The sequence below is a fragment of the Bos javanicus genome, chromosome 5 (genome assembly GCF_032452875.1).
Source record: "Bos javanicus breed banteng chromosome 5, ARS-OSU_banteng_1.0, whole genome shotgun sequence".
In the NCBI taxonomy this organism is placed as follows: Eukaryota; Metazoa; Chordata; class Mammalia; order Artiodactyla; family Bovidae; genus Bos; species Bos javanicus.
The window spans coordinates 40,963,691-40,979,926 of NC_083872.1; the positions used below are offsets into that span (position 1 = coordinate 40,963,691).

Below are 16,236 nucleotides of genomic sequence, written 5' to 3' on the forward strand. Positions count from 1 at the left end.
TGATCTTAGTTTTCTGAATGTTGAGCTTTAAGTCAACTTTTTCACTCTATATTTTCACTTTCATCAAGAGGCTTTTTAGTTCCTCTTCACTTTCTGCCATAAGGGTGGTGTCATCTGCATATCTGAGGTTATTGATATTTCTTCTGGCAATCTTGATTCTAGCTTGTTATTCTTCCAGCCCAGAGTTTCTCATGATGTACTCTGCATATAAGTTAAATAAGATACTACACATAGAAAATCCTAAAGACACTGCCAGAAAACTAGTAGAGCTCATTAATGAATTCAATAAAATTGCAGGATACAGAAATCTGTTGCATTTCCATACACTAACAACAAACAATCAGAAAGAGAAATTAAGGAAACAATTCCATTAGCAACTGCATCAAAAAGAATAAAATAACAAGGAATAAACCTACCTGACCTGCCTCTTGAGAAAACTATATCAGGTCAGGAAGCAACAGTTAGAACTGGACATGGAACAACAGACTGGTTCCAAATAGGAAAAGGAGTACGTCAAGGCTGTATATTGTCACTCTGCTTATTTAACTTATATGCAGAGTACATCATGAGAAACGCTGGGCTGGAAGAAGCACAAGCTGGAATCAAGAATGCCAGGAGAAATATCAATAACCTCAGATATGCAGACGACACCACCCATATGGCAGAAAGTGAAGAAGAACTAAAGAGCCTCTTGATGACAGTGAAAGAGGAGAGTGAAAAAGTTGGCTTAAAGCTCAACATTCAGAAAACTAAGATCATGGCATCTGGTCCCATCACTTCATGGCAAATGGAAGGGGAAAAAATGGAAACAGTGACACATTTCACTTAGGCTCCAAAATCACTGCAGATGGTGATAGCAGCCAGGAAATTAAAAGACGCTTACTCCTTGGAAGGAAAGTTATGACCAACCTAGTAGCATATTCAAAAGCAGAGACATTACTTTGCCAGCAAAGGTCCGGCTAGTCAAGGCTATGGTTTTTCCAGTGGTCATGTACGGATGTGAGAGTTGGACTGTGAAGAAAGCTGAGCACCAAAGAATTGATGCTTTTGAACTGTGGTGTTGGAGAAGACTCTTGAGAGTCCCTTGGACTGCAAGGAGCTCCAACCAGTCCATTCTAAAGGAGATCAGTCCTGGGTGTTCATTGGAAGGACTGATGTTGAAGCTGAAACTCCAATACTTTGCCACCTTATGCGAAGAGTTGACTCATTGGAAAAGACTCTGATGCTGGGAGGGATTAGGGGCAGGAGGAGAAGGGGACGACATGGGGTGGCAAAGAGTCGGACATTTGGACATGACTGAGCGACTGAACTGAACTGAGGTGATAAAAGATCTGTACTCAGAAAACTCTAAGACTGATGAAAGAAACAAGAAGACAGAAACCAATGGAAAGATATACCATGTTCATGGACTGGAAGAATTAATAATGTCAAAATGACTATACTACCCAAAGGCAATCTATATATTCAGTGAAATCCCTACTAAAACACCAATGGAATTTTTCACAGAACATAAAATTTGTATGGAAACACAAAAGATTTAAATAGTCAAAAACAATCTTGAGAAAGAACGTAACTGGAGGAATCACAGGCTCTGACTTCAGATTAGATTACAAAGCTATGGTAATCAAAATAGTATGGAATTGGCACAAAAAAGACACACATATCAATGAAATACAAGAGACCAGAAATAAACCCACTCACTTATGTTCAATTAATCTACAACAAAGAAGGCAAGAATAAGAATGTACAATAGAGCAAGGACAGTCTCTTCAATAAATGGTACTGGGAGAAATAGACAGGTATATGGAAAAGAATGAAACATAGAAGAGTCTCTAACAACATATACAAAAATAAACTCAAAATAGATTAAAGACTCGAATGCAAGACTCGATATCATAAAACTCCCAGAAGGAAACATAGGTTGAACACTTAACATAAATTGTAGCAATAAATTTTTGGGGGTCTGTCTCCTAAAGCAAAGAAAATAATAGCAAAAATAAATGGGAGGAGCTAAGTACACTTAAAAACTTTTGCACAGTGAAGGAAACCATCAACAAAATGAAGACAACCTACTGAATAGAAGACAATATTTGCAAATTATGTGATTGATAAGGTGTTAATATCCAAAATATACAAATAGCTCCTATAAATCAACATTAAAAATACAAAACAAAATTAATAAAAGGACAGAGACCCATAGGCATTTTTCCAAAGAAGACATACAGATGATCTATAGGCATATGAAAAGATGCTTACCATCAGTATCATCAGAGAAGCTCAAATTAAAACCACAGTGAAGTATCACCTAACATCTGTCAGAATGGCTATCATCAAAAAGACCACAAATAACAAGCATTGGCAAGAGTGTGGAGAAAAGGGAAACCTCATGCACTGGTTGTGAAAATGGTGCAGCCACTATGGAAATAAATTTAGATTCATCAAAAAACTAAAAATAGAACTACCATATGACCCAAAAATTCCACTCCTGGGAATTTATCCAAAATATATATATATATATATATATTTGAAATGATATAAGCACTCTAATAATAAGCAAGATATGGAAGCAACCTAAGTGTCCACCATCAGATGAATGAAAAAAGAAGATATGGTATGTATAAATATACAAGAGAATAATACCCACCAATAAAATGATTGAAATTTTGCCATTTGCAACAACATGGATGAACTTAGAGGTTATTATGCTAAGTGAAATAAGTCAAAGAAAGACAAATACTATTTGATCTCACTTATATGTAGAATCTAAAAAATAAAACAAACTAGTGAATATAACAAAATTAAAACACACTCAAAGATACAGAGAACAAACTAGTGTTTACCAGTGCAGAGAGGAAAGAGGGGAGGGCCAAGATAATGTTAGAACATTAAGAAGTACAAATTACTATGTATAAAATAAGCTACAAGGATATACTGTATAACACAGGGAATGTAGCCAATATTTTATAATAACTATAAATGGAATATAACCTTTGAAAATTTCAAATCCCTATGTTGTATAGCTTAAATTTATATAATAGTGTAAATCAACAATATCTCAATAAAAAAAGAAAGAACAAAGAAAATTATCCAAAATATATGTGTAAAATTCATATCTTTAGTAAAATAATGAGTTGATTGTCTTTCAAATTCCATGTTTAATTTGAAATGGAGATAATGAAAATGATAAAAATTTAAATTGATAAACACTACAAAATTACCATGGATTTTCATATTCTATCCCAAATGTGATTAGACTGGGTGATTTTTTTAACGTTCCTGTGCTTTCTAAGTTTCATAATGAATATTTACATTTACAACAGAAAAATAATGTATGCATTTTGAAAGATTTTTGTTGGAAATTACAGACAGTATTATTGACATGATTACAAAGAATATACATTAATAAAATGGTAAATTAGCTGCACAGAAAGGAATAACTCACCGCTGATTTGTCCTGGTCTCAATGAGTTTCTGAATGGTGAAATCATCAGAAAATGAGAAAACTTTTGTACCACATCCTCCCCACATAATGTTTTTTTCAGTTAAGTTCACAGATTCACTCAAACACATCAGTGGAGTGCTGACATTTCCTATGTTGAGTATCTTCAAAGGAGTGGCTCCTTTACACTTTGCCAAAAAGAGAAAACACATTCAGTAAATTGAGTATCTACAGAGTGAAACAGTGTAAAATTTGAGCTTCCTAAAAACTACTTTTCCTCTTAAATGGTTGCTGCTGCTGCTAAGTCACTTCAGTTGTGTCCGACTCTGTGCAACCCTATAGACGGCAGCCCACCAGGCTCCCCTGTCCCTGGGATTCTCCAGGCAAGAACACTGGAGTGGGTTGCCATTTCCTTCTCCAATGCATGAAAGTAAAAGTGAAAGTGAAGTCACTCAGCCGTGTCCAACTCTTAGCGACCCCATGGACTGCAGCCTACCAGGCTCCTCCGTCCATGGGATTTTCCAGGCAAGAGTACTGGAGTGGGGTGCCATTGCCTTCTCTGCTTAAATGGTTAGAGGTATAAAAATAAAAATCCAGGATAAATTTTTCAAATGGCTTATAAAAACAGGATTTAATTCAAATAGTATTCAATTATCTTTGCAACCAATCTCTTCACTTCTCCATGCAAAATTTGTACAGCAGTAACCTAAAAATTCTACTATAATTATTTGTCTCTCATTAGATAATAAGCTTTTTTGCTAACAAAGAGTATGAATGGATAGGATGTTAAATGACTAGATGGAACCACAGATGAATGAAGGGTGGAGAAATCAATGCTTTAATGATAAATGTGAATCTTAAGAACAGAAAGTCAAATGATTTCTTCAAGATTAAAGAATAGGTTGATAGCAAGCCAGACTTAAAACTTGTTTCCCTTATCTTTTCCACAATATAGTTATAAGAAATTATCTACTTCACTTATATAAAAATGGAATTATTTCCATCACTAAGACTATTATAAATCAGATCTCATTTATCAATTTTTCCTTGGTTCATTCATATACACAGTTAATCAGCAAGTACTTATAGAGAATCTATTGTGTACAAGACTTTCTAAAGCAATGAAAAGATAAAAAACAGAATACATGATCCTTGGTGTCAAGGAGTTTATAATCAGAAGGAGGGTGTTGATGAATAAACATGAAACAATTTAAATTTTGATGCAGAATGTGTTCAATATTACCTTAACACTTTTATCTTCAAAAATCGCTAAGTTGCCATCAGCAGTTCCCACTAAAAGGAAAGTTTTTTGCTTGCTAAAAGAAAAAATGTCAAAATTGTTATGAAAAGAATGATTATATTGACCAAGATGGCTTCACATTCCCCCTAGCTTAACTAAACTTTAGACAGGTTTTTTTCCTGGTTATTGGCCCTGACCTCCCTTTCCTTACAGCGTTCACTTGAGAAAACATAAATTATAACTTCTTTCTTGGCCCATTTAAAATGCAGATCTTCTCCTAGACCCTTGCAAGTTTTATAATTTAAGAATGACTTTCTCAAAAATTTGGAAGCCGTCTCTGAAATGTCATCAGGAAGGATGATGTGCCTTCTCCTAGTCTTTGTAAGACAGTAGGAGCTCAATTTCAATAAGCAATGATCAGCAAACACAGATGGCCTAATCACACTGACCCTCCTCCTCCCCCAAAGTCCTTCAGCACTTTTCCACTAGCTCGTTAAAGGGTTTAAAAACTCCCCCATCTTTTATTTCAGCAGAACTGAGTTCAATTCCTCTCCCCTATTGCAATTATCTTAAATATGAAATCTTCCTTGCCTATTTGACTTCCTCTGATGAAATTTTTGACAGTATCCAACAATAATTTTTGGATCATTGCCAATGGAGTTTATAATTCAGCTACCAAAACTTGGACTTCACATTTTTCTAATACTTATTTATTTTCTGGTACTGACTGAAGGATATGACATATAATCTAAATGCCTCATGGAAATCATACCGCCCCAACTATTACAGCAACTAATCTATCACTCATATCTGAAATTCTCTCATTTCAATAACCGATAATGTTTAAGCCATTTTCACCTATTAACAACTTATGAATTCATTTACTGAAGTTTTTGTTTTTGTTATTTTTTTCAATCTGGTAGTTAAGTGCTATGCTTTAGAGGCATATAACAGATTATCGATATACATGCATTCAGACAAAGAATAAGAACTCTTTTTGGTAGAAGCCCTACGAAAGTAAATTGCTGTCATGAGTTGTAAAGCGTTAGAGCCATAGTTGAGGTCTTGCAGGCCGCCACACACACACACACACACACACACACACACACACACGGAGAACTGACTCCGGCCAGCCCTAGGGGCTCTGCGGGATCAGAGGCCATGCGCCCACATCCGGGTGCTGGGCTGACAAGCACATCCTGGCCAGCAGGCACCCAGCCCTCCTCCCCAGCGTCTCCTGAGGCCGCAGCCCCGACTCTTCCCGCCTCCCTCAGGTACTTCCTCCAGCCTGCAGCCCTCTCCCCACTCTGCTGACAGGCGCCCTTGACTGACCTATTTTTAAACTGCTTCAGCCTGATCTGTATACGGGAAAACACCAATATCTTTGAAGCCTCCTATAATTCCCTTTAATACATGCAACCAATGGGAAAATGTTAAAAATTTGCATGTGCTGATACTGTAACAATTTTGCACATAATTAAGTCAACTAAAAGACAGGTAATGCTCCTTCAAGGTCAAATTCACTGTCTTACCTTTGCTTGGAAAAGGAATTGCAATACAAGCAAGTAACAGAATCAGTCATCTTTTCAAGGGTATGCTTCTTTCTCCCATCTTCAGTATTAATGACGAGGAGCGTGCCAGACTGTGTTCCAGACACAATCCAACTTTCCTTTTCAACAGGAAGATACACCAAGGCAAGGCACAGAATTCTACTATCAGTAACTTCCTAGTAAGAAAAGAAAACACACTCTAAAGGACTTTGGTCTACCGTAAGTGGCTAGAATTTGTACAGAATTATGTAATTCACATATTTAACTTTTTATCTTCTTGCTTTTAATTTTAAAAACAGTGACGATTTTATTTAACTTGCAACAATAAATGAGTTAACTGGCAAAGAAAAAAAAAAAAGGTCTGTCTAGAATGTACCTGAAACTAAAATTTAAAAACTGAAAATTATTTTCAGTATCATTTCTCACTCAAAATAACACAAGAACACTGTTCAACCTTAAGAATAATATTTAGGCATAACACATTTCAAAGCAACTATCAAAATATTAAATTTTTTAAGTCTAGAAATTTACCTTATATTTCCCAATACAATTAGTGACCCATCTTGTAAAAGCCAAGCCCAGATCTCCTCTATCAGCCACCCTCAGGTGCTCTGACTGTTGGCTACTAAGAGCTCAAAGCTGCACCCTTCATTACCTTCAGCCCACAGGGAGCTGGCTTGTTCAGAAGTGGCTGGGAGATTACCCCACTCCTACCATTGGGCAAATTGTGGCTAATGACTGACTGATAAGTGGGACTGACATACCAGACCACTTGCCTGGTGAAAGAATTAATCTGTGCTGTTATCACATTCCAGAGTTTCTTGTGGGTGATGACTGAAAGTTGGAGGGCTACATACAGTACATGGTGTCGAAAGATTGAGCATGAATGCACATACACAAAGCTTGAAGCTAGACTTCCTCAGAAACTACATTTTGCTGAGCTTCTTTCCTTGACCTATGTGGCTTCCCATATCTTCTTTAAAGTTTCTCTCTCCTGGTGCGCTCTGCTTAGTCATTCAGTCATGTCTGGCTGTTTGAAACCCCAGGCTCCTCTGTCCACGGGGATTCTCCAGGCAAGAATACTGGAGTGGGTTACCATGCCCTCCTCCAGGGGATCTTCCCAACCCAGGGATCAAGCCCAGGTCTCCTGCATTGCAGGCAGATTCTTTGCCAGCTGAGCTACCAGGGAAGCCCTCTCTTTCCTTAAATCACTCATATAAAATCCTGTTTCAGGCTCTGTTTCTAGGGATCCTGACCTAAGACATACATTGTGGGTTTTTTTTTTTTTTTTTTTTTTAACATTGTGGTTTTAAAACAGAATACATACCACTTAATTTCTTGTGAATGCACTTGTTCTAACAGGAAGCTAATTTAATACAAGTCTATATTAGCCCTTATTTAATTTCTTCCTAAGTAACTTTTTTTAAAAAGAACCAGTTGAGTTGCTGCAGTTCCACTTGAAAGTCATGGTTAGTGTCAAGAACCTCTCAGACCTCTTTCTTGGCTAGGCCCCAGACAATCACTTTCCACCCAGCAGTCGGACACAGATAGCTCTGTCACTGTGTCCCAAACCAAACACCGTGCCCACAAGCCCTTCCCTGGCCCTGGCCCCGCCAGATACTTCACATCTATGCACTGAATGCTCCCAAGTAACTTTTTAATTGGCACAAGCTTTAAAATAGTTCACAAAGTGAGTTTTCTAGAATATCACTAATTTAAAGAGCATTTGGATTTACCTCAGAAGTGTATCTTTCTGTATTTAAGTCAAGAAACGACAGCTGTCCTTTGTCAGTGTGTCCACAGCCCAGCCAAATCCTCACATTCTTGCTGTTATGATTCGTAGCAACCATGCATTCAACAGTAAAGCTTTTAGGTATTGATATACGTCTCATCAGACAGATTAACTCAGCTGAATTCAAAATGTCAAAGACCTGAGAAGTTTAAAAAACAACACACATCAAGTTAACACATGTCTGTTTGAAAGATTATGATGGTAGTTTAGTCGCTAAGTCATGTCAGAGTCTTTGAGACCTTATGGACTATAGCCCACTATGCTCCTCTGTCCGTGGGATTTCCCAGGCAACATTACTAGAATGGGTTGCCATTTCCTTCTCCAGGGGATCTTCCTGACCCAGGGATCAACCCTGCATTTCCAGCTTGGCAGGTGGATTCTTTACCACCAAGACATCTGGGAAACACCTTGAAAGATCATATCATTATGCATAATGTTACAGTTAAATGTTACAGTTTCATCAAGAAAAATCTAAATTTGTTATTTATACTGTGATCCACCCAGAGCAACAAGATTAACAAACTAGAGATAAAATTACATTAAAACAATACTTATTTTTAAACTGTGCATGGTATACACACTTTATTATGTAGGGTGTGTTTTGTAACTGAATTCTTTGAAAAGAAATCCCCAAAGTGCCAAATTAACAGAAAGTTACCAGAATCAGGAGCTATTCTTCATTCAGTTTTATACCGCAGAAACACATCATGTTGAAGACAAATATTCGAACCAACAAGAGACTAGAGCTTCTACCAGTTGAAGGGAAATGAAATTTTGATCTTTGGGAACAAGCTTCCCTGGTAGCTCAACTGGTAATGAATTCACCTGCATTGCAAGAGACCCCCAGTTCAACTCCTCAGTTGAGAAGATCACCTGGAGAAGGGATAGGCTACCCACTCCAGTACTCTTGTCTGGAGAATCCCCGTGGACAGAGGAATCTGGCGGGCTACAGTCTATGGTGTCACAAAGAGTGAGAAACAACTGAGTGACTAAGCACAGCATGGCAACAAACTCACAAATCACCTCCAGATTCTGTTTTTGTTTTTCCTTCAAGCACTAAAGAACTAGAGAGATGGCATAAAGCCAATGTAAGGAAACAACCAGGAGTCAGGAAAATGGAATTAGAGTCTCGTGTCACAGCCACCTGCCTGCCATGCAGGAGACTCCAAGAAAGCTCCTATTCACCCAGTGCCTCATCTGACAAAGGTATGAGTTCACCTATCTTGCCTAGCACACATGGTATTTTAAACAGGTATGAGAAAGTTTTTGAATACTGTCATATGCTACGAGAAAAAAACCCTCAAGGTGATAGGTAAGCTATAAAATACAAGTGAAATATAAGTAAAAATTTAAAAAAGAAAAAGTAAAACAATAATTAAGCTTTGGAGAATATCACCAAGATATTTTTTTTTTTAAGTCTGTGTGATTAATACTGGTAGCAACCAAAATTAAAAAGTAAGACAAGTAGTCAACATGATTATAGGTTGTCTGATAAAGGTAGTGTACATGTCCTCAGCTATTTCTCAGTAAGAAACTGAACAAAAATTTTTCAATTAATTGTTATACAAAATTGAGAGTCCAAAATATAAAAACACCTCTTATTTTGATATATTAAATGTTTTATTTAAAACATAGTAAGAGGGCCTTCTCTGGCAGGCCAGTGGTCAAGACTTCCACTACAGGGGGCAAGGGTTTGATATGGTCAGGAAACTAATATCCTGCATGCCATGCAGTGTGACCAAGAAATAAAATCAAAATAAAATTTAAAAAACTATAAGAGTTCTATTTCCAATAATATGATAGAAAAGGTTATTTGGGCAAGAAATTCAGACTTAAATTGAAGAAAGTACGGAAAACCACTAGACCATTCAGGTATGACCTAAATCAAATCCCTTATGATTATACAGTGGAAGTGAGAAATAGATTTAAGGGCCTAGATCTGATAGATAGAGTGCCTGATGAACTATGGAATGAGGTTTGCAACATTGTATGGGAGACAGAGATCAAGACCATCCCCATGGAAAAGAAATGCAAAAAAGCAAAATGGCTGTCTGGGGAGGCCTTACAAATAGCTGTGAAAAGAAGAGAAGCGAAAAGCAAAGGAGTAAAGGAAAGATATAAACATCTGAATACAGAGTTCCAAAGAATAGCAAGAAGAGATAAGAAAGCCTTCTTCAGCAATCAATGCAAAGAAATAGAGGAAAACAACAGAATGGGAAAGACTAGGGATCTCTTCAAGAGATACCAAAGGAACATTAAATGCAAAGATGGGCTCAATAAAGGACAGAAATGGTATGGACCTAACAGAAGCAGAAGATATTAAGAAGAGATGGCAAGAATACACAGAAGAACTGTACAAAAAGACCTTCACAACCCAGATAATCACGATGGTGTGATCACTGACCTAGAGTCAGACATCCTGGAATGTGAAGTCAAGTGAGCCTTAGAAAGCATCACTACGAACAAAGCTAGTGGAGGTGATAGAATTCCAGTTGAGTTATTCCAAATCCTGAAAGATGATGCTGTGAAAGTGCTGCACTCAATATGCCAACAAATTTGGAAAACTCAGCAGTGGCCACAGGACTGGAAAAGGCCAGTTTTCATTCCATTCCCAAAGAAAGGCAACGCCAAAGAATGCTCAAACTACTGCACAATTGCACTCATCTCACACGCTAGTAAAGTAATGCTCAAAATTCTCCAAGCCAGGCTTGAGCAATATGTGAACCGTGGACTTCCTGATGTTCAAGCGGTTTTAGAAAAGGCAGAGACACCAGAGATCAAATTGCCAACATCTGCTGGATCATGGAAAAAGCAAGAGAGTTCCAGAAAAGCATCTATTTCTGCTTTATTGACTATGCCAAAGCCTTTGACTGTGTGGATCACAATAAACTGTGGAAAATTCTGAAAGAGATGGGAATACCAGACCACCTGATCTGCCTCTTGAGAAATTTGTATGCAGGTCAGTAAGCAACAGTTAGAACTGGACATGGAACAACAGACTGGTTCCAAATAGGAAAAGGAGTACGTCAAGGCTGTATATTGTCACCCTGCTTAGTTAACTTATATGCAGAGTACATCATGAGAGACGCTGGTCTGGAAGAAACACAAGCTGGAATCAAGATTGCCGGGAGAAATATCAATAACCTCAGATATGCAGATGACACACCCTTATGGCAGAAAGTGAAGAGGAACTAAAAAGCCTCTTGATGAAAGTGAAAGTGGAGAGTGAAAAAGTTGGCTTAAAGCTCAACATTCAGAAAATGAAGACCATGGCATCCAGTCCCATCACTTCATGGGAAATAGATGGGGAAACAGTGGAAACAGTGTCAGACTTTATTTTTCTGGACTCCAAAATCACTATAGAAGGTGACTCTGGCCATGAAATTAAAAGACGCTTACTCCTTGGAAGGAAAGTTATGACCAACCTAGATAGCACATTCAAAAGCAGAGACATTACTTTGCCAACAAAGGTTTGTCTAGTCAAGGCTATGGTTTTTCCTGTGGTCATGTATGGATGTGAGAGTTGGACTGTGAAGAAGGCTGAGCGCCGAAGAATTGATGCTTTTGAACTGTGGTGTTGGAGAAGACTCTTGAGAGTCCCTTGGACTGCAAGGAGATCCAACCAGTCCATTCTGCAGGAGATCAGCCCTGGGATTTCTTTGGAAGGAATGATGCTAAAGCTGAAACTCCAGTACTTTGGCCACCTCATGCGAAGAGTTGACTCATTGGAAAAGACTCTGATGCTGGGAGGGATTGGGGGCAAGAGGAGAAGGGGACGACAGAGGATGGGATGGCTGGATGGCATCACTGACTCGATGGACATGAGTCTCGGTGAACTTCGGGAGTTGGTGATGGACAGGGAGGCCTGGCGTGCTGCGATTCATGGGGTCGCAAAGTCGGACACGACTGAGTGACCTGATCTGATCTGATCCATATAACTACAATTTAAAATGCTGAAGAAATTATTTTTTTAACCTCTTAAAAACATTAGGGATCTGACCACACTATACAGAATTATCAGGCCAAAATATTAATGAAAGGCAGAATCCAGAGAGATCAGATAAGCCCCAAAGCCTGATTTTCCCTTAAGGCACTGATCTAATGTAGTAAAACTGATTTGTGGTTTTGAATTCCTTGTGGGGCTGGTGGGAAAGAGTTAAATCTAGGGATGCCCAAAGTGGAGAATGTAGTAACAGGATAAAACTGGGATCCCAAAAGGCCACATATTCAGAATAAATGAAAATTAGAAATAAAGCCATGCTCCACTCCCGCTGGTCTATAAGGAAAGTAGCCTTGGGACTTTACAGACACAGGGTGAAAGAGCAAAAGAACCCCGAAAAACTGTTATTCATAAGCTTGCTCAAGATTTGCAAATAAGATTCCCATCACCTAGGTGGTTCAAAAACATCTCAAGCCAGGAAGTGAGTTTAAAGCAATTTATAGCAAAAAATATCCAATAAAAGATGTGCAAGACCTGTATGCAGAATTGTAAAATTTTATTGAAAGACACTTAAGACCTAAACAGAGAGACAACCCACATTCAAGAATACAGTGAATTAATATATCATAAGGCTATTGCCTATAGATTCAGTGCAAGTCTAATCCAAAGCACAATAGAATTTTCCAAAAAAGTTAACAAAGTGATTTAAAAACTTTTTTGGAAAAACTAGACTAAAGAACAGCTAAGTCATTCCTAAAGGATAACAGTTGCGGGGTGGAGGGGAAGACTATTAAAGCTTCAGAATTAAGACAGGACTGTACTGGAGGAAAAACAGGTAAATTGACCAATGGAAGAGAGTATGTGTGTGTGTGTATCTTTGAGAGTATATCAAAGAGTGCAAAGGGGAAAAAAAAATCAATGGAAGACAAAGAAAGAAACAATTTCATAGAAGAAACTGGAAAATAGGTTATCCAAATGGAAAAAAGAAAATTGGATATAGATAAAAATACAATTCCTGATGAATTAAGAACTTTATCAAAAGCAAAACTTTTAAACTTTATGAAGAAACCATAGGTAAATATTTTTGTGGCTCTGGGAGAGATAAGGGCCTTTTAAAACAAGATTCTAAAACTAATAGCTAAAAAAGTAAGTACTGTTAAGTTTATCTCTATTAAAATTAAGCAATTCTGTTAAGCAAAAGGCACTCAGTAGGAAATAAAAATGCGAACCATGAATTGGGAAAATAAATTTGCAACATACGTAACCAACTAAGTTTTAGTATACAATGTAGAAAAGAAAGAAGCTGTTTTTAAATTTCATTTTTATGCAAATAACCTAATAGAAAAATGGGCAAAACAATGAACAAGCATTTTCCAGAAGAGAAAACATATATATTACCAATGAATATATAAAGAAATGCTCATCCTTATTAGTAATTAAGAAAATGTAAGCCAATGTACAAAACTGAATCCATTTCAAAAATATTAAAAAGTCAGATAGTACAATATTTGAGGAGAATATATTTTAAAAAACAGCTACAATAATATACAGGTGATGGAACTGTTAAGCTGGTACAATTTCTTCAGAAAATGACTTAGACGTTCCCATATTCCATGATTCTGCAATTCAACTCCTAGATATATAACATAAAGCAATTCTTATGCAATTTGCACTAGGAGATGTACAACCATGTTCATAACAGTACTGATAATAGCATAAAACTAGAAAGAATACCCACTGATATGGTCATGGGTAAATACATCGTTGTGCATTCAAACAATGGAATGGAGTAGCCGGGAAAGGAATCAACAGCTATGTTCAACAACATGGATGAAGATCACAAAACAATGTTGGGATAAAAACTGAAAAATCTCAGAACAGCGTGTGACTGATTCCATTTTAAATAAATTATGAATACAGGAATATTAAACTGGGTAGTGAAACCTTAAAGAGGAAATAAAAATGATTATCATGAAAGTTAGGACAGTGGCTGCATTGCTAGGGAAAGAGAGTGATGCGATCAGGAAGAGGCATCAGTGCGTTTCTGGGATGTCTGCCCTTGGTTTTGTGCCCAGGGTGGTGAGAGGATGTACGAGTTTGCTTTAAAACTGCTTTAAACTGTGAGTGTATTTATATGTTTAAGTGTGTGTGTGTATATATATATATGTGTTTTTTTTTTTTTATAAATAGGTAAATATTTTATGTTCTGCACAAAATACTGATAAATTTTAATGATATGAATACCTGGGCAGAAGTGGGTCTTTCTTGAGGATTTTCTTTCAAACATTTTTTAATTAACTTCTCAACCATAGGCCATGGGGCACAACCATATTCTTTAACTGGATCTAAAACATTAAAAAACATATCACACTAAAACACTGAACAAATCAGAAAGATTATATTTCTTCTCAATGTGTATGAGAGGTCCAGACACTGCAAAGGAAACATTGATCTCTATAATCCCACATTTATTATGAACTGCTTATCACTCTTCAAGCTAATTTTGTTAATTATCTCCACTAGAAACATCAAAAAAGAGTCCTTGATTTTTACAGTATAAAAAGAGACACAAATACCAATTGAATAAAAATAGATTTTCATTTCATACCTTCATTTCAAATAGATTTTGAAAACACTTTTGTTCGTATATTAGACTTTTTTGCAAATACTTTTATTTTAATATTCACAGTAGACAAGCATTCAGTCCTCATATGCCCACAGTCAGTTTTGGAACATTTGTTTTTAAGTATGCCATTTTTCTGGTCAGTGTAGAATAGAGACCTGAAAACTTTTCCTGGAAAGCTAATTGATAAAATGAGGGAGATGACCCAGATTGTGCATGAAGTATTTAGTCAAATAATAATTGATTTCCTTCTGTTGGGAATCTTTAAAGGTCCCCAAAAGGAGATAGTTATCTTCCCTGTAGCTGGAACACAGTGTACACTCAGAATTTTAAGTGAAAAGCAGAAAATATGACAAACAACTAAATATATTTAAAAGAATATTTCAGAATGCAAACTGAAGTAACAGTTAAGGAATGAAAGAAAAAAGTCCTAGAATTTCTTTAAAGCATGAGTAAAAGTGAAGTCACTCAGTCGTGTCTGACTCTTTGCGACCCCATGGACTCTAGCCCACAAGGCTCCTCCATCCAAGGAATTTTCTAGGCAAGAGTACTGGAGTGGGTTGCCATTTCCTTCTCCAGGGGATCTTCCCAATTCGAGGATCGAACCTGTGTCTCCCGCATTGAGGGCAGACACTTTACCGTCTGAGCCACCAGGGAACCCCTTAAAGCATGAGGTGACCATTCAAAATAGATCTGATCTCATTAAGCACTCATTTACTAATTCTTGCTAATATTTACTACTAAAAATTATTATAGTAAATAATTTGTTTTCATTCCTGCATAGAAATTACTTCACTCAAGAAAATGAAAATACTCCAAGCTAATGGACACTTAGTAACTCTTTATGAGAAGAAAAGTCACTGTACCTGAACTTCTAATAGTATTTCCTTTCCTGAGTATTCTTCTAAATATAATACCTAATATATCAATATTTAGAATACTAAGAAGAAACCCTGTATCTTCTATGTTTCTCATATGATTTATATTAACATCACAGAATTTAAGATTATTCATGCATTAAACAAAAAAATTATCAGTTGTAAAATGAATTAGTATATAAATAAAATTAAATAACTTAGAAATGAAGCTGCTACATTAAAATATAATAATCTTTATTGTAGACAAAACTTACCGGGTAATTTCCCTTGTATTGCCAATTCATCAAACTCATTTGGAAACTTCAAACCCTCTGCTATTCTACCTCCAGTTGTCAAAATGTCATAAAGTAGCAAACCAAATGAATAAACATCAGCTTGTTGGTTATAAATAACATTTCCTCTAGCAACTTCAGGTGCACGAAAACCTGAAAGGAAACAGACATATTAATAAATATACTCAAACCCAGGGCTTATACACCCAAAGAAGTATATATTTAGGCCTGTATGCTGATGAACAGGAGATGAGTCTAAACAGGCCATATCATCTCTAAATGGAGATATCTTAAGTCAGTTAAGAGCCATGTCCCAAGACATTTCACCCATGCTCAATTTTGAAGAATAATAAGGATAAACATGCAATAATAAATTATTTAGTAATGTTTCACAATTAAATAAAGCCTAAAAGGGGGAAAAACTACATCCTTCTTAATAATAACTATTCTCAGGGTAGTATTTCAAACAGAAGAGGAGACAGGAGGCAGATTTGCAGATTTT

The 16,236-nt window shown here is 36.7% G+C and overlaps 1 protein-coding gene and 1 long non-coding RNA gene across 9 annotated transcripts in view; one reads left to right on the forward strand and one right to left on the reverse strand.

Annotated features, from left to right (window-relative positions):
• The window catches only part of LRRK2 (leucine rich repeat kinase 2), a 204,458-nt gene that overhangs the window by 12,077 nt on the left and 176,145 nt on the right, over nucleotides 1–16,236 (reverse strand). For all 6 annotated transcript variants that reach the window (XM_061416444.1, XM_061416443.1, XM_061416446.1 and 3 more), the window contains 6 exons: nucleotides 15,717–15,887; nucleotides 14,206–14,306; nucleotides 7,966–8,160; nucleotides 6,212–6,405; nucleotides 4,683–4,755; nucleotides 3,443–3,627 (listed from right to left, as the gene is read on the reverse strand). In XM_061416444.1, coding sequence (XP_061272428.1) covers nucleotides 3,443–3,627; nucleotides 4,683–4,755; nucleotides 6,212–6,405; nucleotides 7,966–8,160; nucleotides 14,206–14,306; nucleotides 15,717–15,887 — 919 coding nt within the window. The remainder of the gene's footprint in view (nucleotides 1–3,442; nucleotides 3,628–4,682; nucleotides 4,756–6,211; nucleotides 6,406–7,965; nucleotides 8,161–14,205; nucleotides 14,307–15,716; nucleotides 15,888–16,236) is intronic.
• Nucleotides 8,829–16,236, forward strand: part of LOC133247525 (uncharacterized) — a 35,827-nt gene continuing 28,419 nt past the window's right edge. Inside the window, exon 1 of one of the 3 annotated variants that reach the window (XR_009736420.1) lies at nucleotides 8,829–9,227. This is a non-coding gene — a long non-coding RNA (uncharacterized LOC133247525). The remainder of the gene's footprint in view (nucleotides 9,228–16,236) is intronic. The other 2 variants (XR_009736418.1, XR_009736419.1) reach the window with 2 other exon arrangements.